We start from the raw sequence: 22,037 nt of genomic DNA on the forward strand, positions 1-22,037 counted from the left end.
TGTTTTGATAGTCCATCAGATCTCAGTGTCTCACAGGGGAAAACATTCCCTTTGCTTTTGGGAAGCATGCCCAAAGCATCCAGCTCTTTAATAGGCTCTGCTGGCAAATGTCAAATCCATGGATTCTGCTGGCATGCCTGGGAGAGCAGGAGCTGTCAATTTCTTTCAATATCATTCACATTTCATGAGAAAGCAGGGAGCTAGGAAACACTGGAGTTCTTGATATTTGCATGCTGCTCTGCAGCATTCATCTGACCTAGGAATATGTTGGCATTTTACCTCAGATAGTTGGGAGTGCTTTTGAAAACCAGGATGGTCCAAGCCCATTAATCACTCTGTTCTTTTCTGTGCTTGTGGCTTTCTGCCATTGTGATGGTCCTTGACAGCTGAAGCATCTCTTATTCAGGAATTAAGTGCTAACGTCACTGCTGCTACTAGGAAAAAATGTGACTGCTTTCCCAGCTATAAGTCTCACATATAGCATGAAATTATGTGTCAGCCACTATTCACTGTTGTATTATGTTGGTTGCTGGGGAAGCCTGAGCTCCTGCTACAAAGGATAAGGATCCTTCAGTGTGGGGGAACTGCTTATTTGTGAATAATGGCAGAGCTGGCATGGGTCATCTTTTCCTCTTCCAGTTCCATCATCTCTGTATTTGTTCTAGTATTTTTGAGGGGAGGGAGGAGGGCAGGTCTTTATTGATATTTAAATTGCAACTTCCCAGCATCTAACATTGTGAATAAAGAACATTGTTCTTTATTCCTAAAGATGTGTAAAATGCCACTCTCTTAGGTAAGGTTTTCTTTTGTCACTAATCACTTCTGCAAGCAATTTGTTTTGTTTCCTAAACTCACAGTGTGAGTTTTTCTTAAATATTTTTTTAGTTTACATAAACAATGTTGCTACAGGAATTTGTTAGATGCTAATGGATTTGGATTTTTTTTCTCATTAGAAATTTAGTGATATTCTGCATCTCTTAATGAATACTATTGAAGAAGAGTTAGTTAACTATGCCTACATATTTAGAACATCTGGGGTACACAGATACAAAAAAAAAATCACTTGTTTGTAGTTAGGAAACACCTGAAATTCCATAGAGCAGATAAAAGTAGATAAATATATTTTGATTTGGGTTCTTTTGTCTTTCCACAAACATTAAAACAAACAAATTAATGAGAAAAAACAACAGCGTTACTTTGAAAGAAGTGAAAGCACTTCTATATAAACATTGTTTTACAGGGTTGAATGGTATTTTTTTGTCATCACAGTTGGAGCTTTACTTCTGGTGCTCAGCAGGTTTCAGATGTTGGTAAACACAATATATTTGTGGCCATTCTTGTGTTGTGTGTTCTTTGGAAATATACATTAGGGAATAAACACTGGAGTAGCAGTGGCAATGATGGTTCATGTAGATAACAAATTTTTTTACTTGCATTAGTAAACATTATAAAACCAAATACACTGAATATTTTAATGTATTTAGTGACTTGACATTTGCTAACAGCACAAATACCTTTCATTCCAATAGAATAATACAGACTTTTCTAATATTTCATTAAACTCTGCTACAAATACAAAATAAATACGTTGTACAAGACTTCTAGTTTTGTAACATTATTTCATTAATGATGTTGTAAGTAAAGGTCAGTGGTACAAGATGCTTTTACATGTACAGAATGCACATGTCTTTGTAATCTCTCTTCTGTGTTTGTATGCTGGTGTGCATGCTTCTCTGTTTGGTGCCCTCTGACTCAGTTCCTCAAAGGCATATGATAAAAAGTTAGCTCCTAGCACCTTCGCTTTTCTGCCATGTGTCCTTGTGAATGGAGTGGTGTTATTTGAATCTCAGATGAAATTTTTACGTATGGACTCATTCTTGAATTTTGTGTCAATTAGCACTTCTGGGAAAATGCTGTAATAAAGTACATACTGGGTTATAAAGTACTTACTGGACAATAAAGTACTTACTGATAAGTGGACAGGTGGCCAATAAGTGAGTTGAAGTTTATTATCTCATAATGACTGAGTTTGGAAAGACCTTCCAGAGATCATCTCAGCCCCTCTTCAAAGAATCAACTCTATTGCCCAGTTGATTTTTTTAGTATCTTTAAGGATGAGACTCCATAACTTCTCTGGGCAGACTTTTCCAGTGTTTAGCAGCTCTCATGGTTTTAGTTTTGGTTTGTTTTTTGTTTTTTTTTTTTTTTTTTCTCTTATAATGAGATAGAATTTCCTGTATTTAAATTTGTACTCTGCATTTTGAGGTCTCACTAAGCATCACTGAGAAGAGTAAGGAAGAGTTTCCATCTTCCTTACTCCCTCCCATCTGATACTTGCACATAGACAAGGTCCCCTTGAGCCTTCTTTTATCACAGCTGAACACCCCCACAACTCCTTCAGTCCTGACCTCCACCATCTCCTGCACACTGCAGCCACAGTCCTGGAAGTTTAATCCTTATGATCGATATCAGCTGCAGAATCAGTTGTTCACTTGCAGGATTCATCTCCCTCTCCTCAACATGTGCATTGTGTTTGTTGTTGGCTGGCTGTGTTTGTGTCTCTTGCTGTGTTACCACAGCAGCCACCAAGGCACGTCCAGGAAACAGGGTGCAGCAGCACCATGAGCTCTGAGGGGTTTATTTGCACACACGTGTTCTGTTGTGGGGCTGTTTTTATATTCTACATTGTGCAGTTCCTTCCTTTGCTCTGAGTAGTTTCACTCATGGAATTTGTTTGAGTGGTTCAGATGTACTGCAGTTCCCAAGCACACTTTTCTGTGTTACATTACTGTGCAAATCTGAGCATGAGTGAAGATTTCCCGAAATCCCAACCTGGCATTTAGGATGGAAATGGCTGAGGTGCTCACCTCAAACAGAAATCAGAAAGTTGACTGAGTCTGATAATGCAGACATCTGAGTTACTTTCATGTAACTTGAGAGCTGTCTCTCATTAACCTCTGTGCAGCTTTCTTCCTCTCCTGCCCCTCACTCAGTTGTCTGAAGTTCACCTGAGTGCCTGCAGAGTACTGACAGTTGCCATTTATCACAGTAAAGTTATGAGTTGGAAGTTGAAAACCTTTCTGTGTTGTAGTTATTGATCCTGTGTGTCTTTCAATGGCTTGGTAAAGGTGGAACAAACAAGCCCTGACACTTGTTTTGAGCATGTACAGTTGTACATTTTGTGCACACAGGTAGGTGTGGATGTGCCTCTCACAGCCATCTGTCCTGCTGGTGCTCTGCGGCTGAGATTATTTGCTGAATAAAAGCTGAAAAAATGATGTTTGCTGCAAGAAATATTATGCTGCAAGGTGCAAGTGGCCAGAGCCCTTGCCTTGCCTCCAGCCAAGTTCCAGTTGGATTAACATTTCCTAAGAGCAAACCAAAGCATTACAGAGCTGGATTATTTACCTAAATGACTCTTAGAGATCAAATTGGAATCCCAATGGGAATATTTACCTGTAAGAAAGTTGTCTATGGATTTTGTTGGAACCTTTCTCTATTTATTAAAGTTGCCTTGAAAGTGATGTCCAAGAATATTGTGTTTGGAGAGTGGAGTATGAAGGAGGAAACAAAACTACTTTCTGGTACTTTTAAAGCATTTGTTTTTTCCTTGATTATTCTATTACACAAAAAAAGCAGTTAAATCTAATTATGTTGTATTATAAATAAATTAATCTGAGAGGTCTTGTCATATCTTTTAATATCAATCTAAATTTGCAATAAATATAAATTTCATTTTGGTTGTTTCAAGGAAACAGAAAATATATTAATTTCTTCTGTGCAAGGTATATTTTCAATATGCATAATTCTCAATGTATTAAAGCAAGATGGATATCAGCATGCTGTTTGAATAATTAAAACACATTTTTCTTTTTACTTTTGGCACTTTAGTCAAAACAATTAATTAAAATTAATGTTTTTAATAAGTAAATTAGGACTACAAACTCAGCTATTTAATAACATAGGACTAAGCTCAGTTTAATTACCTGTCAGTTGCAATAAGCTAAGAACATAAATACAGATGGCTCCCAGCATTGCATTGATGACAATAATTTGCTTGTTGACTACACACTGAGAGACTGGGGTGAAGTACAAAAAGAGGGTTAAAAGGTGGATTGCTGCACACCAGTAAAGTTGCTGCAGGTAGAGCAGACTCTCCAGTGAACATCAGAGCATGGACATCAATTTCTGTTATATTCCAGCAACTGCAGTCAATATCTTATTGTTTTTAAATTGAATCTATTTATTTTTAAATATTTATTTTGACATTTCTGTAAAGTCTTACAGAATAAATGCTGCATCAAAATAGAAGCTGCTTTTCAAGAAAACTTCCCTTGTCAAAAGTTGTAGGACATATTATTTAGCAAGTTAGCAGGCATCTTTAGGAGACCTATTAATGTCAGTTGTAATTTTAGTAGTTTTTATTTTTCATTTTAGAAATGCGGAGTTAATTTATTTCATTAAATCTCTGCTGACTCTTTCAGACTGATGCTACACCCATGCTCATAGTAAAACTAGGAAGTGGAAATACTATACCAAGCTTCAGCATTTTGGAGGGTTCAGTCCCACCTGTGTAATCTGTTCAACAATTAGAGTAGAATGAAGGAGTTCTGATATCTTCACTCTGTCTTCTGTTCTTGTGCTGAAAAATATCTTCATTAACATTGGCAAATAGAAAATGGTAACTTTTGTGTTTTGTTTTCAACAGGTTCTCATTTCAGGTTGCTGGAACAGCAGACAATTGTCTTCTCACCTTATACCCATTCTTGGCATTGCACTCCTCTGATCAAAAAATTATCTGGAGAAGCAGTAAGCAGTCAAAACTCTACCTCTGAAATTATGTTATGTCCATTAGTATTACCAGTGTTTTCAGGGTGATAACAGGAATATGATTTTCAAGATAGCATTTTACCTTATTTTTTGCAGGGGAAAGCTGCAATTAAACTTTTTAATAGCTTCAGTTTTCTTGTTGAAAAGGAGGACAGGAGCAGTTACATAAATGATCAGGTCATAATTATTGAAAAATATTGAACAAACTGAAATCTTACAGAATGTTTCGTGAAGTGCTATAAATATGAATAGAGAAAACAGCCAAAACATTAGAGAATAAGTTAATTTGAATTGTATTGATAGACAGTGATCATAGGTTTTGAAGAAAGCAAAAGAGAAACTGCATGCTGTTATTTTAAAATGTGATCATTATTTGCCTGTTGGGAATAGTTTTCAGGGTTTTTTAACTCCTGTCCTTGAAAAGAGAAGGGCACAGCTATCTTTTAAGGTCTAATAAAAACCTGTGGTCAGGAGCAGAAATATTTTTATCTGCATTATGTCTCCCTCTAAGTCTCTGCCTGTGTCCCCCCTGCTGGAGCCATCTCTGCTGCCTCAGGGATCTGTGATCTCTGTGTGTGGCTGTCATTGTATAATCCAGGCTGAGAGGGATCCCTGGGGGCATCTAGTCCTGCTTAAAGCAGGTTCAATGTGGGGTAAATGATGATTTTATATTTTTTTTTAATAGCTGTATATGTGATCTGATGTATTTTGATGAAATAAGAGAAGTTTTTTAGGTAAGCAAGTAAGTTCTTAGATATGAGACAGATTTAGCATCAAAGTCTGAATTCTAAGACTGCATCAACTTTAAGTGTGTCACTCAGAGTATTAAAGAGAAAAGAGAATTGATATTTGGGAAATTGGGGAAGGGATTAGCAAGAAGACAGGTCATGTTTTGGTCTTTTTCATCCAAATGGAAGAAGATAGGCACAGGTACCACATGAAGGATCATGGCACAATTACATGAAGATTGGAAGGGGAAAAAAGTATTATCTCAATTAATAATTTTTGCTTATTTTCTTTATTTTTTGTGACCAATATACCATTTTTGCAAGCTTGTTTTTAAAGATGCTTTGTAGATTTCCATTGAGGATTAAGCCAAAAATGGAGTGATGGTTTCATAATAAATGATCTCCCATTAATATTGGGATATTTCTGTCCTGCACTGGTTGCTTATTATTTTCTTTACACATTTTGGTTTTGGTTTGTTTGTGTTAGTTTTGAAGCAAGTCATTACTATTAAATTCCTTGAGTATTTTTATGTGATTTTGTGTAGACTGTGTTGGTGTTGAATGCTGTTTAATGGGTGACCAAGCCTTATCTATACAACACAGTGTCTGAAAGGTATCCAGGAAGGCTTTGCCTCCAATCTGACACTGAGCTTTTGTTTTACTTCCTACAGATGGTAAAAATAACAGTGGCAGCAATCAAAAGTTAAAAGATAATCATAGAGAGCTCTTGCTTCTCTTAGTGGTGTGTTTGATTCTCTGCAAACTTCACTTGGTGCCTCTTTTGTTTTGAACTGACAACAGAGGGTCCTTTAATCCCATCTTAGGCCAACATGAGAATGTCAGAACATCTGTCACTTCAGAACTGATGGATTAAGTTTACTTCTGAGTTTTGTTTGTAAAATACATGTTATCAAATCTAAAAGAGCTTGATAATGATGAGAGACTCATTACACAGCTGTGAACAAGAAGTCTTTAAGAGTATTTTGTCATGACACAGAATTCTTGAACTAGCATTGTTCTGATAGGGGCTTTTAAACAAGCAGGAAGATGAAACCTGTAAAATATAGTTAATGGGGAAAAAAACCAAAAATGCATGAAATTTTTTCTGGACCCCAGTCTAATGACCAAAGTAAGATTGTTATGAGTCAAATAAGAACTATTACTTGATTAATTGAAGCATGAATTAGAAAAATATTGAAGTAGCTATTTATAATGTGTTAGAGCACAGACAGTAAAATGTGTTTTCTCAGCTGCAACTTGAATCTTTTTTTACAGACAATATAGACTTCAGCACTGGAGAAGTTGTTCTACAGCCATGTTTTACACCAGCATCACCTTCACATACCCATTCCACAAGTTCCTTAGGTGCAAATAGTGGCTCCAGCTGTGAAGATTCTGAATCAGGTATATTACAGCACATAAAATCAATGATCTTATAAAGAATTAGACTCTTTTCTCCACACTGTATTGGATTTTCTTCTTAAATCCCAGTAATATTTTTTTAATTCACAAGGGTATAAATTAATTTTATTTTTGCATCATTTAGTGAAACTGCAACAGTGGTATTACAATACACCTTCAGGATGGAGGTTGACCTAAGTTAGTTGTGCTGCAAGGAAAACTATTGTTTGTTTTCTTAGTTACCTTTTTGTGCAATGATATTGCTGTTAATGTGAACAACTAATAGTTTTTAAAATATATTAGTTATGAACAGATCAGAATTTAGGAGTGAGAAAGCCTAAGAGAGGGGAGAAAAGTCCAAAGGCTTATAGATGTAGTGGGAGTTATACCTGTACAATAACTGTTAAAGTGAATTTGCAATGACTGACAGGCAAAGCTGGGCCTGTTGGAACTGTGTGTGAGACTGTCCCTTTTAAGATTCTGGCTACAGTTTTGTAAGCCATGCTTGAATTTATTTTTTGCTGGTTGGGTAATGCTTTTTTTGAAAGTGAAATTAAATTTCAATATATAATTTTCTTTATTCCTAAGATGTGTAAATGTAATTTAAATTGTTTTTTCCTAAAGTAAGTTGATCATTTGTTGTCTGGCAGCTTTTTGTTCTTCGTAAACAATTCTGTGTTGAATATTTTATTTTTGTACTAGAGAAAATAGGGGAAATAAGAAATCTTCCTGGATGTTTTATTTTGTGTGTATCCTTCAGAGACTACCACTGATGAAGGTGAGAGTGATGAATATGAAAGTGAAGAGAATGAAGAAGCAAGTGAAGAGAGTAAAACTGACAGTGAAAGTGATGAGAAAGGAGATAAGTGTGAATTATCATTTTTTCCTGATGAAGATGAGGAGGACTACATGTTCTTTCAAAAGACCCTAAATGCTGTCCAGAGTTGGTTCACACTCTTTGGCTGGTCTAAGGGACAGAATCCCATTTCCATACCTTATTCACTGAGAAGGTAATTGATGCCTAACTCCTGTCTGTCTCATAACAGGACAACAGATCTACTCATGGGGCTTAGGTATGATCTAAGGAACAGAAACACACTCTAATGCACAGTTTTCTATCAAAATTGTAGCTTCTATATGGTGCTTATATGAAAATGTCATCCAGGTGTGAGTTTTTACTTTCTAAAATACATTTTCAACTAAGCTACTATGTATTATAATGCAGTGTGTGTTAAATATGCAGTTCAGACTGTATGTCATCTTCCTAACTGGAATTGATTCTCCTCTGAGACTGAAACAGTTCTAGCCTTTGTCCCTTTTTTGGTGGCATAAGCAGGTTCTTTAACAATGTCTTTTCCCCACACATAATCTAAAGATCAAGAAACAAATGAGAAATAATATTTTATAATCAAGAGTCTTGCAAGCACTCCGGAAATAACATCAGTTGTGATGGCCTCACTGATTTGATTTTATCTAGCTTGGTGCTAAATAGTGAAGAAGCCACTCTGCTGGGAAAGACTCACATAGACATTTATAAACATGATAAAAATCCAAATTTATTTGGCAGAAAGCTTTTATTTATGAAGGTATAAATTTTCCATGCAGTTCAAAATCCTTATTTTATTATGAAAGTTCTGTAAACATGAAAAAATGCTGTACTTTTCAACCCTCCTTGCTGCTGTTTTTAATTCCTGGTTTCTTAAATTAGCCTTGTGAAACATGTAATTGTAACTAATTTTGTGCATATAGAATAATAATATCAAATTATATCAATATAATATCAAAACACTTTCTCTCCTAGTGATGTGTGTATAGTCCAGCTAACTGTTGCACAAGAAAAGAATTTTAAACGAAGGGTTGACAAAGATAAGGGTTTTTATGAAATGTTAGTGCATCTGAATGGACAATCAATACCAGGCATTGCAGCAAGCCAGTCATTGTCCACTGATCCAGTAGAGAGAATGCTTCAACTCCACTGGCAGCACACTGAATTGCTTTCCTTCCTTAAGTAAGTTCACACATGATGAGATATTTATGTGTGCCTCTTTTCTTTCCAACTTTTAAAATTAGCCTTCCTCAAGCCTAGTTCTAACTGGATGGTATACAGTGAGTTTAGGGTTTCCTTTATCGTTTTTGTGAGATAAGATGTATGTGTTATAACCTTTAATTTATTTTTACCAAGGTTATCTGTGCAGTTTGCAGTAATCAAAATGTCCTCTGATAGGGTTATATCCAGCACAGGAATTCCACAGGAACACTGCTTCCTTAATTGCAAAAGATGACTTGCAGCCTTTCTTCTTAGACAGGCTCAGTGGACAGTCAGATCAAGTTTTTCATTCATAATCTCACCGTTCCACTGATGCTCTTGGTGGAACATGATGAGTCCTTTGGCTTTCACATGGAAAGGGATAGTATTTGTTTTAATGTTTCATGTATATTAAATCCTTCCTGGAGGAGCAATGCTTAAAAAGAAGCCAATCTATCCAGAGCTGTATGTTCTTTAAGTGTGTAATTGTAGCCATAGGAATTGAACATGAGTTTCTATCCATGAAGATAATCTAAGCAATTAAAGGAGCTGGATCACTGCTCCAGAGGCTATTCAGATAGAGGAGATTACACAAAGATAAAATAACTTGAAAAAATTTGATTTCTCTTAATTATGTTTCCTATTAACTTCCCCTGCTTTATAATTTCAGAAGGAAAGGAGCATATCTTCCTCATATTATGCCAGAATTTCTGCTTTCACCAGAAGATTATGAGTTATGGAGTGAAGTGAATACTGGAGTGAGGGTAGGTAGGTTTGGTGTTTTTTCTCCTTTTAACAAAGCCCTTGTGCTCAGTTTCAGTCCTTTGGATACTAGTAGAAGTTCTTGGTGGACCATGAGTGGTCTTACTGTGGTGACTGTTTTGGATTGCATAACTCTAAGCACATATGTGAGAGTAAGTAGGAATTTAAGCTGACTCCAACATTTACATTCATCTCCCTGTTTTTTTCCAATTTCTTCTGATACTGTTAATACCTGATATTTATGTCCAACAGATATGTTTTAAAGTAGAGATCTGATTATCATACAGATTTTACAATTTTTAAGTATTTTGTGTGTTTTCCCTGTTTTCTTGCTGCTTTCAACTCCTGTCAGTTCTTTATTATGGTTTTTATCCCTGAGACAGCAGCAAACTGCAGATGTTTCTAAATGTTGGTCACTATTGCACTATAGTAGATATTATCACCCATTTATGTCATTGATTCACTATTGTCCTCTTGTGAATTTCCTATCCAAACTGATGAAATTAATATTGAAAAAATATTCCCATCTTTTATCTGAAGTGTTTTGTACCTGAGGCGAAGAGGGGAACCATGAGAAGCCCAGGCAAGTTAAGTGGCAGGCGTATTTTTGTTCTGGAGAGCAGAACCTTTGAGACAATGAGCAAACGAGCTTGGACAGATGTGCTGCTGCAGATGTACAAGGTAAATTGCAGATGTATTTGCTACCAGATTCTGGGGAACCGGTGGCTAAAAGCTTTATTTTGAAATAAACATAAATAAATTGAAGATTTATTTATATTTATTATAAAATAAATGATATTTATTTTATATCCTGTGATATACTGGAGGTTTATTTTTTTCCAAACACATCTTTAAAACTAAATGCTTGTAAGTATTTTGTTTCTCTCTTTTAGAGAAAGAAAAAAGAGAGAGTGAGAATATTTTAATTGTCTTTAAAACCTTATAAGTGTGTTAATATGTTCCAATTAGGAAATATTATATTAGAACAGTCTCATTTTGTGGAATTAAATATATAAATATAAATTTGAAAGAAATATATAAATTATAAGTATATAAATTATAAATTATAATTAAATATATAAATATAAATATATAAATAAAAATGCACTATATAAATATTGGTGCAAGTAGAGAAAACTCTTTCATGCTGTTCTGTTACCTTGCTTAGAAGCCTTTTTCACTGGACATAATTGCCTAGATGTGTACCAGTAGCATTGATTACCTTACATTGGAATGGAATTTTTAAACAGCTAAGCATTTTTTATAATAACTATTAATTTTAAAATATGATCGTCTTGGTCAGTATAGACTTCTCAGATTTTATTCAATTTTATTTTTACTGGTGACAAAGAAAAATCTTGGATGCCATGTTTTCCAAAGTAAAGCTTATGTGCTCTTCAGTGATCAGTACATGTATGTGCGTAAGAGAAAAATTTATTTATTTCTGTTCCAAGAGATGGAAAAGAGATTAAAAGTACAGCTAATATTTGGTCTTCCCAGTAAAAGTCAGACATGAATATACTGGGGTGTGACTTCAGTGAAGGATCCACAGATGATTTAAGAGACTGGAGCATCTGTCATTTAGGGAGAGACTGAAGGAGCTGAGACTGTTCAGCCAGAGGAGAAGGCTTGGGTGGAGGGGTGTATCTAAGAAATGAGTTTCAGTACCTGAGGGGAGCTTGGTTGTAAGGAGGACAGTGCCAGATTCCTCAGTTGTGCCTCATGACAGGGTAAGAGGCACCAGACATGAGCTGAGATGCAGGAAATGCCTTTGAAGTTAAAAAAGCTTTTTTCCTGTCAGAGTGGTCACACACTAGAATGGATACCCTGAGGGGTTTGTGGAGTTACTGTCCTTGGAAATATCCAAAGCCCAGTGGTATGCAGTCCTGGAAAAGCACTGTGATTGTTCTTGGAGCAGGAAGTTTGGACCAGGCAATCTCCATAGGCGCCTTCCAACCTCAACTATTCTCTGACTATGTGATTATTGATTGGGAAAGCACAATAAAAAATAGAAATGAAACAGTATGTGTACATGGGCTGAGACAGATGACTTAAGGACACATGGGAACGTGGGTATGAAAAAATGCAATCATAGTTACCAGCAAGCAAGTCACTTTGCTGTTCATTCTACTTGCTGTAGTATTCATAGGTACATGACAGACTAGCACAGAGCAAAACCCCACCAAAATTAATAGTATATGTGTGTTTCGTTGTTTGGCTTTTGATTTTTTTTTCCTGATGAGATGAAATCCTAAAAAAAGGTATCTTGAAATGCCTTTATTCAATCAGGTTTTATTTTAGTCAGGTTGAGGAAATCTCCAGTATCAATCCAGGCTGGGGGATGAACAGATCATGAGCAGCTCTGCCAAAAAGGACTTGGAGGTGCTGGTGGATGAGAGGCTGGACATGAGCTCCCCATGTGCACTTGCAGCCCAGGAAACCAATTCTGCCCTGACTTTTATTTTAGGCTTTTAATGTGAATTTTTCAGGAGAAACAATCAGTGTAATTTGACCTAAATAAGCAACTGGGTCATGAAAGATGCAATTTGACTGTTTCTATAGGTTGTGCTGGACATCAGTGTAAGTAGTTCATCACTTAGAACTTTGGGTAGAATATGCACAGTAATTCTTGGAATACAGATAACCTAATGGTTTCACAGGGTTCATCAAAACTTGGAGAAAAATTGAAAACAAAAATTATTTAGACTTAGAGAATATCTCAAATTGGAAGGGACCCATAAGGAGCATTGATTCCAGCTCCCAGCTCCTCACAGGACTACCTAAGCTAAACCATATGACTAAGAGCATTCTCCAGATGCTCCCTGAACTCTGACTGAGTTGGTGCCATGACCACTTCTCAGGTCCAGTGACCAACCACCAACTGAGTGCAGAACATTTTCCTAAAATCTAAACTTGCCCTGTTGCAGTTTCATTCCATTTCCTTGTGTCCACATTGCTGTCATCAGAGAGAGAAGATAAGCACCTTCCTATCCTCTGCCCTCCCTGAGGAATTTGTAGACTGTGGTGAGGCCATTCTTCAGTCTTCTCCAGGCTGAACTAACCAAGTGATCTCAGCAGCTTCTTGTTTGTCTTGCCCTTGAGACCTTCACCATCCTGTGTAGGGGTTATGTGGGTGCTAATGTACAATCTCCTAAACCTTCCCTAAATTAGAAAACCTTTTGAGTTTGAAGTGTTTGTTTTTTTCTTTATCTGTCAGCTTGAAATTCTTTTTACAGTTCATGCTTGAAAACATTTTTTATCATTTCAGGTGTTTGTTCTTCCACGCGTTTCTTCCCGTATAGTTCCTGACCCCTTGAGCTTGGAATGCTTGCAGAACATACCAGGAATAAAATCAGAACCTTTATGCAGTAATATATATTCTCGATATGAGCGAACCATCCTCATCTGGTTGAATAAAAATTTTGAGAAAAATCGAAAAATTGTGTGGAAAGATAATGAAAGAGGTGAGATAACTCTTTCACTACACTCTTTCTTTTAATACTCCTTTTGTAGACTTTTGCAATTGTTACTTGTAGAGGTATTGTGACAACTTGCCTCTGAAAGTATTTTTTGGTATAAAAGTTATTGCCTACCCATATGTATTTCCTTTCCTTGTGTTTCTGTGTTCCAAGATCAGCATCCTTTGATTACCACTATTCATGATATTCTGTGTGTTAGAGTTTTTAACTAGGAATAAAGGGTGATGTCAACCTTCTCACTTTCTTCTTTCCATTAATGTTGTCAGGAAGTGCTAGCAGTAATTACCTTGTCTTAACATTCCTGTTTATAGTCAGACTTAGTTGTTACTAGGTGTGCTTATAATGATATGTTTGAGAGCTAGATTTTCAGGGTTTTTAGAATATTTTTTATGTCCTTTATTCAATGACATTTGGGAAAGCAGTAGAGACCAAGGTTCCAGATTACAAATCCTGTCCTGCTTGCAAGAGCGGGTTCACTCTCATGGTTGCTTGACTAAGGCTAGATAAAATTACCCTTTCCATTTACAACTGATCTGGGCAGTTCTGGTATTCAAATCTGATAAACTGTTCAACCACTGTAATTATTATTTCTATTTTCTTTCATGACTTTTTACTTTTGCTTTTTACCCTAACTTAATTTCCTTTTTCAGCAGTAATTTTGGGTGTGTGGTGAGCAACAAGAAAGGCCAGTCTGGTGATAAGCAGGGATGACTTCCAGAATGGCTCCTAAGCCACATGTGGAAAAAATTTTCTAGTGCCATTTTATGCCTCAAGCGATTTCTGACCTCTCTCAATTACGGATAATCTATGTGGATGTCATCTTCCATTAGTCTCATTTGGGCAGGATCTCTGTTTTGCATATGCTTTGATTATCCCTTTGCTTTTCTCATTTTACTGTGTAGAAGAAAATTGTAATGGCTGTTCTCAAATATGTTGAGTACTTCTGCTGGTAAAATTGAAATGTTGGTCTATACATGCTGCATCCAACAGAAACTGGCTCTTTTTGCATTATTGAGGCCTGGTTTTATGATTAACTCAGGGAGCTCCCCAGCTAAATAACATGCCCTGAGTGTATTTGCAGTATATCATTTTTTATTATCTGTGCCTGCTTTAGTGGAGCTTTCTTACAGCTGCCAGCACTGCTCTGCTGGGCTTTTCTGAGCCTCTGTGTGTAGATAACAACTTGCAGAGAGGATGGCTGTGCCTGGCCAGGCTTGTGGCTCACTGTAAATGCTGCATGGATGAATTCCCCATCCCCAAATGTTCTCTGGATTGCAAGCTCCAGTAATACCTGGGTGTTGAGGTGTGGCTGGCCTTGTTCTGGTCTGCGGAGCTCAGTGGGGAGAATCTGAGTGCCAAAATATATCTTATTTAACATTAAACTTTTAATTGAGCTATAGTCTGTAAGGAGTGAATTCTAAAATGAAGATCTAGTGGATATTACCAAACAAAAAAGCTTCAGATGTCCAAGTGGAATATGTACTAAGGATGCATTGAAGGAGCCAATTATTGAAAGTGTTACTTTAGTTCCCTAAGAGTAGGTAATGAATTATAATATAAAAATGAGGGACCTGTTTTTAATAAGCCATCATATAATTATCAGCAATTGTAAAGTAGAGGGTTTTTTAAAAATTATTTAGTTCTAAAGACTCCCCAAAATTGGCACCAAAGAAGAACACTTTAATTACAATATTGGTGTTCTCAGAAAATAATAACTTCTGCTAAATCATGCTGTCAGTACAGATAACTCATTAGGTTGATATATTAATTAGTGCAAATCTGACTGTAGCTTTGACTCTGGGTCACAGGTGAGGATGAATTCTGTGGTTACTGCCAGGGGACATTTATCTGCATTACAGTTCCCACCTACAATTTCACTTAATTACACTTTTCTGCTTTCAGAGAGGTGCAAGATTGGAATGAAAAGGCAGAGTTTATATATATATATAAACTTCCCATATACTTCCTGCATATGGAAGTTACAGATACTGCCTTGCTATATCAATTTCTTTATAGGTTTTTTGATTAATGAGTTCTGTATTCTCTTTTCTGTAGAGCACACAAAAATAACTTGATGTATGCACATAAGCATGCAATTTTCTTTTGCTTCTGTTTCCATTTCTTTCCCCAAATGGCATAAATGAGCATTGGGAAAGCTCTAATAATCCAAAATAAAGAGAGAAGATTCTGAAAAATCGTGAAATTCATAGTCCTACTGTTATACCTTTGCATTATGAAAGCATCTAGTTGTGCAATCTGACACTGTTTTGCTTCAGAGATGACCTGCCTCAATATATCTTTGAATTCCCGGTTTAACCTTCACTTTCCTCCAGCTTGTTTTGCTTTTGCTGCCTCAGAATGAATAGGTTTGTGCTACTGTGCTGTTCTTTCTTCCAAATGAGGCAAAGAATCTGAAGGCAAAGAGCACAAAAAAGACTTGAGGGAATCAACGCCTTCTCTTTTACCTTGGTCTCTGCTGTTTAAGATTGAGCACTGAGCAATCCCAGGCCTTTGAGATGGATGGGAGAGTCTGGAACAAGGAAGATTTAGCCTTGGTGGAGGAGGATCAGACTGGGGAGCCCCTGGACAAACACAAGCCCAGGGGACCCAGTGGGGTTCACCAAGTGCTGAGGGGCCAATGTCATTACAGGGTCACATTCAACAGCCTTGGCAAGGTCAGGACAATCTGGGGGAGGGAGGTTTGGGAGAGATGTCATTCCCACCTGGAAAGAGAATCCAGGAAGCTTCAAAGCCAGTCACCTTCATCTTGTCTCTTGGGATGCTGATGGAGTAAATCATCTATGTAAACATTTTCAAGCATGCAGAGTAGAGCAACGTTTTTGTGAGTAGCTGCCATGAATTTCCAAAGGGAAAATCATGCTGGATGAACCTGATTGCCTTCCATGATGACATGGCCAGCTCAGTGGATGGAGGAGAGCATGGGTGTTGTTCATCTCAGCTTGGGCAAGGCTTTCAACAGCCTCCTGTAACATCCTCAAAACCAAACTGGTGAAGAACAGGCCAGTTAAGAGCCCACTGAGGTGGACTGAAATGAGGCTGAACTGCCAGGCTCAAAGGGTTGTGGTCAGTGGCACAAAATCTGATTGGAGTCTGGTCACCAGTAATATCCTCCTGGGGTCATTAGTCTCAATTTCTTTCTTAAGATCGTGCACTGGAGCAGAGCTTATATACTTTGGCAGATTTAATAATCTGATATACTTTTGGTCCTTTAAGTTTTATGATGTTAAGATCAATCTTTAAATTAATACTCAGATATTTTGACATTTTAATTTATGTTAGCTTTAAACTAAGCGTTTAAGTAGGCTTTTCCAGAGGAAATTAAGTGTCATAAGGAAAAATGTCAGAGTATATTAACTGCATCTCAGCTGAAAGTCTCAAATATCCTGTTTTGAATTTTGGTTGTTCATATTTGCTAATTTTAAGAGAAGGATTAGTTGGGGTTTTGGTGTTTTTTCCCCCCAGATCTTACTACAGTGCAAATCAGAGAGCAATTACCACTTTTTGCTTAACATTTATGTTTCTCAGTATTACCATCCAAACACTCTGCTTTGAATGTTAACCCTGACTAGCAAAATGTATTGACCTGCTGTTTTCAGCTCAAAAATGATAAATTTCCACAAAATAAATGAAGATCTTTCCAGGCCACATTTCTCAGTCTTTCCTTTGATTCCTAAGCTCCTTAAAGTGAAATGTGACAGTGAGAAAAGCCTAAGCTACTGCAGTGCAGAGAGGTTTCAAATATTCATCTTTATTACACTCTTCTGAAGCTGAAGATAACTATGCCATTCATCAGAACTCTCCTCTTGCAAGAATTAAGATCTTAATAGCTTAGAGAGAACATTAGTGGGGAGATTAGTGTCTCCACATCTTCTCTCCTTTCTGCTACTGAAAAATAGATGTTTAAAAAGCATCTTGGCATGTGTTTTGGAAGGGCAGGCTTTGTACCACGTCTTATTGACACAAACTGCAAAGCAAGGTTGAAACTTGAGTCCAAATGCCATAAAACTGTGAAATGCAGCTATGCCTGTTATGCTGAGACTATAATTAGGCATGAAATATAAGATTCAGTACCCATTTAAGGCATTATATGAACAATAATAATGATAACAGAGGAATAATTAATTGCTTTAATTATTTGAGTGTAATAAATTTTCAGTTTACCTTCCAGTGTTCCTTATCTTCATGTTTCTTTTCAACATTTCTCTCTGAAAGACTAACTGCTAATAACATGAAAAAGTAACAGGAAAAGCCCTTGAAGAGTTGCTAGAGCATTGGGATATTGTAATTCAAATCCTGTAGTCCCTAAATGGTAGAAAATCTTGCAAATTGGTGAATTAAATTGTCTCCTGAGGAGCACTATGTCTCTTCCTTATTAATTATGACTCTTACCGAGGTAAAAAAGATAAATTATGTTTTTGGAAATATGAATTTTTCTTCAGTGTGTTCCAGGAAGATTTTGAATAGAATAGATAATTCTATATTTAATATAAAATTGTTAGAGAAGATGACAACCAGTAAATATCAGCAATACCTGAAGAGTCAATCAATGTCTGAGATTCATGAGCTGTCCCCAGAGCAGATACATCTTCACTTAACTGCTAAAGAGGGAAGAGAAATTCTAATCCATTGCCAACATAGGTGTGTCTGGCAATCTTAGGCATAGGTGGCACCTTGCAAGATTCTTACTTCCAGTTAGGAAAATTTTGGGTTTTATGCATTTTATTCACTTCACTGTTAGTGAGCTTGGGAGTTTTGTGGTTTTAATTTTTATATTTTCTAATTTTGGTATCAATTCAATATTACATCTGAGTTAAAATGTTAGGGGAGGAGATATTTTAGTGTGTGATTACAGATCTTCAGAAAATTCTATGAGAGTTAAGTAGAATTCTTGTTTTAAAACTAATTTTGTAGAACTTTTATTTAAGGTTGTTTCTGACATAGGAATTCAGTAGTATATTTTTTTGTTTCTTAAGTTACCATGAATTTTTCTTTGTCCTTTGTCCTCTGTCCTCTCTCCTTTCTTTCCCCAGTTTTAGGCAGGATTTTTGGGAAGTCCATTGATTTTTTGCTTCTCAATTTAATAGTTCTCAGAGAAAAATGAGAAACTAGAGTTAAAAATACTTCCATCCTTTGCAGGGTGGAACGGAAGAATCTTGTTTAATTTAATGTAAATTTTTTTTCATTTATAATCACTGCAAAACAGTATGTTCCAAAATATTGACTCTTGCTTTTTACACACTTAATAAAAGGCTGAATTCAAGAAGAAGAAAACAAACTGCTATCATGATTATAAAAAGTCTGACTTAAAAAAAGAGAGCATTGTTCTTGAGTGATAAATCCTGGAAAATATTTCCTGAAATATAAATTGCAAAGTTTTAAACCATTTTTCAGCATTATATTTCTTGATCTGCATAGCAGAACATAAGAATGAAAGATAAGATGTAAATAGGGAATCCAATAAATAGGCTTTTCAGTCCTGCTTGCCTTTCTTTGTTGATTTGAGCACTCCATGTTTGTTTCCTATACCTGAAAAACCCACAAGATCATATCAGAATTTTATTTAACAAAAAAGAGTAAAATAACTATTTTCTGAGTTTGAAGTCCACATGCCAATGAGAAGTAAGCAGAACTTCATGTTTCATTTAACTTTTTAGATTTTGTGTAGTATAAAATTGTTTTGTACTATTTACACTGTCTGGCATTATGCACCTTCAGGTAAATAAAAGTATGAAGAAGGGTAATCCTTGGAATTGTATATTGAAAATATTCAAAGGGTTCATCTTTCAAAACCTGTCAAAAAGATCTTAAAGTAAAGCCTAAAACTCTTAGGCTTATGTATATTTTGTACATGTTTGTGTGTACATATATGCATCGATGTACATACCTATGTGTGTTTGTAGAGATGTATGCTTATATGAAAAAATGCATATATGTATATAAATATATGCTGGTCCTCAAAATCATAATTTTCTAAAGAGCAATAATCAGACAAATGCTTAGAAAGAAATTTTACTTACTTGCAATACACTGTGAGATGTCTAAACTGCAATTCTGCTTTTAGCCAAACAGGGAACTTTGGCAGTGTTGTATGTTAATTGGAATAAATGAGCATTCTGATTATTTGTATAATTAATGCTACTTCTGCAGTGCATGGGAAATATATATATTGAGTGTGGTATAACTGAGGATTTAGTAATAAAACATCAGATATTTTTTGAGGAGTAAACATATTTCAGTCTGTGAAGTTTGAGAAAGATTCTTTTAATTCATTTTAAGTATCAAATAATAGATTTCATTGAGAGCAGTATTTAACTTTTGTTTTACTAAATAAAAAAACCACAGGCATTATAGTAATCATTGTGAAGCCAGTCTAGAAGCCAGACAAGCTGTAAAAAATTGCTGTGATTTGTAGCATTTTAAATCTAAATGATGTCTAAGTGAAACGCCATGGTGTGAGGTGCAACCCTTAAGGTGAAAGGAGGACCCAAGACTCAGAAATACTCATGATTGAAAGGAATGAAAGAAGTCAGGGTCTGCAAAAACTCATGAAGTTTTAGTAAAAATCACACATTTGTTGTGGAAGTGGATTTGTTATTCCCTGATCTACTCTGTAAGGATGTGGCAGTGCGTTTTGGATAAAGAGGTGAGATAAAAAGAGAGAGAAAAAGAAATGAATGAGGGAAAGCAAAAGGGAAAGCCCTGATTCCAGCAGTGGTGCAGCTGTTGGGATGTTCAGGGTCCTGGGGGGTCCTTGGTGGGGCTTCCTCACCCTGGTGGGGGAAGTTTTCTGTTGAAGGCCAAAGAAATGGAGGCTGATATAAAGTAATGCTGCTCTTACGTGATACATAAAACCCTCAGAAATTCGTCAGTTGAAGATATTGTTTAGGATAAGAATCAGTGAAAATAAACCAAAACTGCATAGAAAGATTATAGGGAATTATTTTTAGGAGCAGAAAGATGAATGTGCATGCCTCAGGGTAAAAGTGTTTTGCAACAGATGGGAATAAATGAGACATATCCCCAGTGTCTCTGTTTTTCTGTTATTGCCCCATGTGGTGCTTCTTGAACTTTTCTGCTTAGAATTGTGAATTGACAGGGGTATTAATTTGATCTGTCAGTGATATTTCAAGCATTCTTAGATGAATAATTATCAGTTTTGATGAGCAAGAGTTGTATCCTGCATTCTGCCTGAAGTAGGAATTGTAATTTTTCTTTCATCTCTAATAAAATAAAATAAATTTGTTTGCCATGTTAAGATAAATGTAGCTACGCATACTATATGTTCTGAAGGCAGATAAGTTATCATTCTCTTAATATTTAGTTTTAAGTAATAAATAATACCCTTTTCAAAAATTATTCAAAGGCATATTTCATCTTATCTTTCTTATGCTCTGGATTGTATACTTCACTACTAAAATTTCAAAACTTGTTCTGATTCTAATGTTAGCATGTGCAGGAAAGGTTATTGCTACATATTTCTTCTGTAAATGTTTGCATTATTCAGTGCCAGTTTTGAGCTACTGAAACAGGACTATAGGTGTTATTATAGCTATAGATTAGTCCTCTCTCCAGAGATTTTCAGATTCCAGAGTAAGAATTTGCTGTATAATAATGTGAACCATTATTATTGCACTAGTTTACATTGAAAGGATGTACTGTGATATATTAAAGGTCAGTGTAGCTCAGTATTCTGCCTTCAACAGTTGTTGTTTAGAGATGAGTAACACTGCAAATGTACAGAAATGCTTTATGCAGGCTCTGAAATTCCTGCTTTGAAATTCAGGACTCCTTCAGATGGAGGTGGCACTCCTGTTATGCTATACTAGATTTCCATTCTGTGAATTTAATTGCATTTTCAGGCTGTGCAGACTTGTAGTATCACAGTATTCCGAAGCAGTAAGTAAATATAAAATCTCTATTCTGTGTAAAATACTTTGTTTTGAGTTTGCTGCTTAATACTGTGACTTGTTTCTTGTTTTGCTGACAAATTTGTGTATTCCACTAAGCTATTTAACAACATCCTACTCTTGGTATCCTGCCTACTTATGCAGACTGCTGTCATAGCACCATTCCATTGGTACTCTTAGTAACATAGTCTAATTTAATCCTTTCTTATAAAGCCCTGTTTCATGCCTTTAATCACAAAAGGCCATCAGTTTCAAGATTTTCGTGAGAATTTATTTGGTTTATTTGAAAATTCTTATATAAGAGTAGCCTAGCTCTGTGTATTTTTTCCTCTATTTTTCAGTAACTCAGAATTTGAAAATTTTGCTTGTGGCTATGTAACAAAAGATTTATCATTGGTATTTCTTGTGCCTCTTTAGATAGAAAGATTTTTCAAGTGATGGCAAGAATTTAAATTTTTTATTATTTGTGAAAACAGCAGAACAAGCTTCACAAGAAATACAGTACTTTATTTAAAGATTTATTGTATTTCTTACTTTTTTATATAAAATAGTTTTGATACTTAGTAGATTCAACAAAAATGTGATCCTTTAAGTATTTTAATACTTGATATAAAGCCAGTTTTTACACTGTGCATTGTCACAGTGGTGACAGAGGTTATTCTTATCCAAATAATTCCAATACATCACATTTCTGCTTATCCAGATGACGGATCAGTTAAAAAAAGTGAAACTTAAAAAGAACCCACTATAAATCCCAGAAATGGAGAATGAGACCAGAAATAATCTGCTTTATTCTCATGTGCACAGACTAATCTGAATATACCTTTAATGTAATAAACAAGTATTTGCTGTTATAAAAATCTCAGAAAAAGGAGATTCCACA

At 35.8% G+C, this 22,037-nt stretch overlaps 1 protein-coding gene across 1 annotated transcript in view; it reads left to right on the forward strand.

Annotated features, from left to right (window-relative positions):
- CFAP47 (cilia and flagella associated protein 47) overlaps positions 1-22,037 on the forward strand; it is a 260,765-nt gene that overhangs the window by 48,586 nt on the left and 190,142 nt on the right. Inside the window, exons 27-33 of the mRNA XM_054291296.1 lie at positions 4,709-4,809; positions 6,834-6,962; positions 7,720-7,969; positions 8,761-8,967; positions 9,656-9,749; positions 10,288-10,428; positions 13,016-13,211. Coding sequence (XP_054147271.1) covers positions 4,709-4,809; positions 6,834-6,962; positions 7,720-7,969; positions 8,761-8,967; positions 9,656-9,749; positions 10,288-10,428; positions 13,016-13,211 — 1,118 coding nt within the window. The remainder of the gene's footprint in view (positions 1-4,708; positions 4,810-6,833; positions 6,963-7,719; positions 7,970-8,760; positions 8,968-9,655; positions 9,750-10,287; positions 10,429-13,015; positions 13,212-22,037) is intronic.

The sequence above is a fragment of the Melozone crissalis genome, unplaced genomic scaffold (genome assembly GCF_028551555.1).
Source record: "Melozone crissalis strain CALT ecotype California unplaced genomic scaffold, PUWL_Pcris_2 ptg000090l_1, whole genome shotgun sequence".
NCBI lineage: Eukaryota > Metazoa > Chordata > Aves > Passeriformes > Passerellidae > Melozone > Melozone crissalis.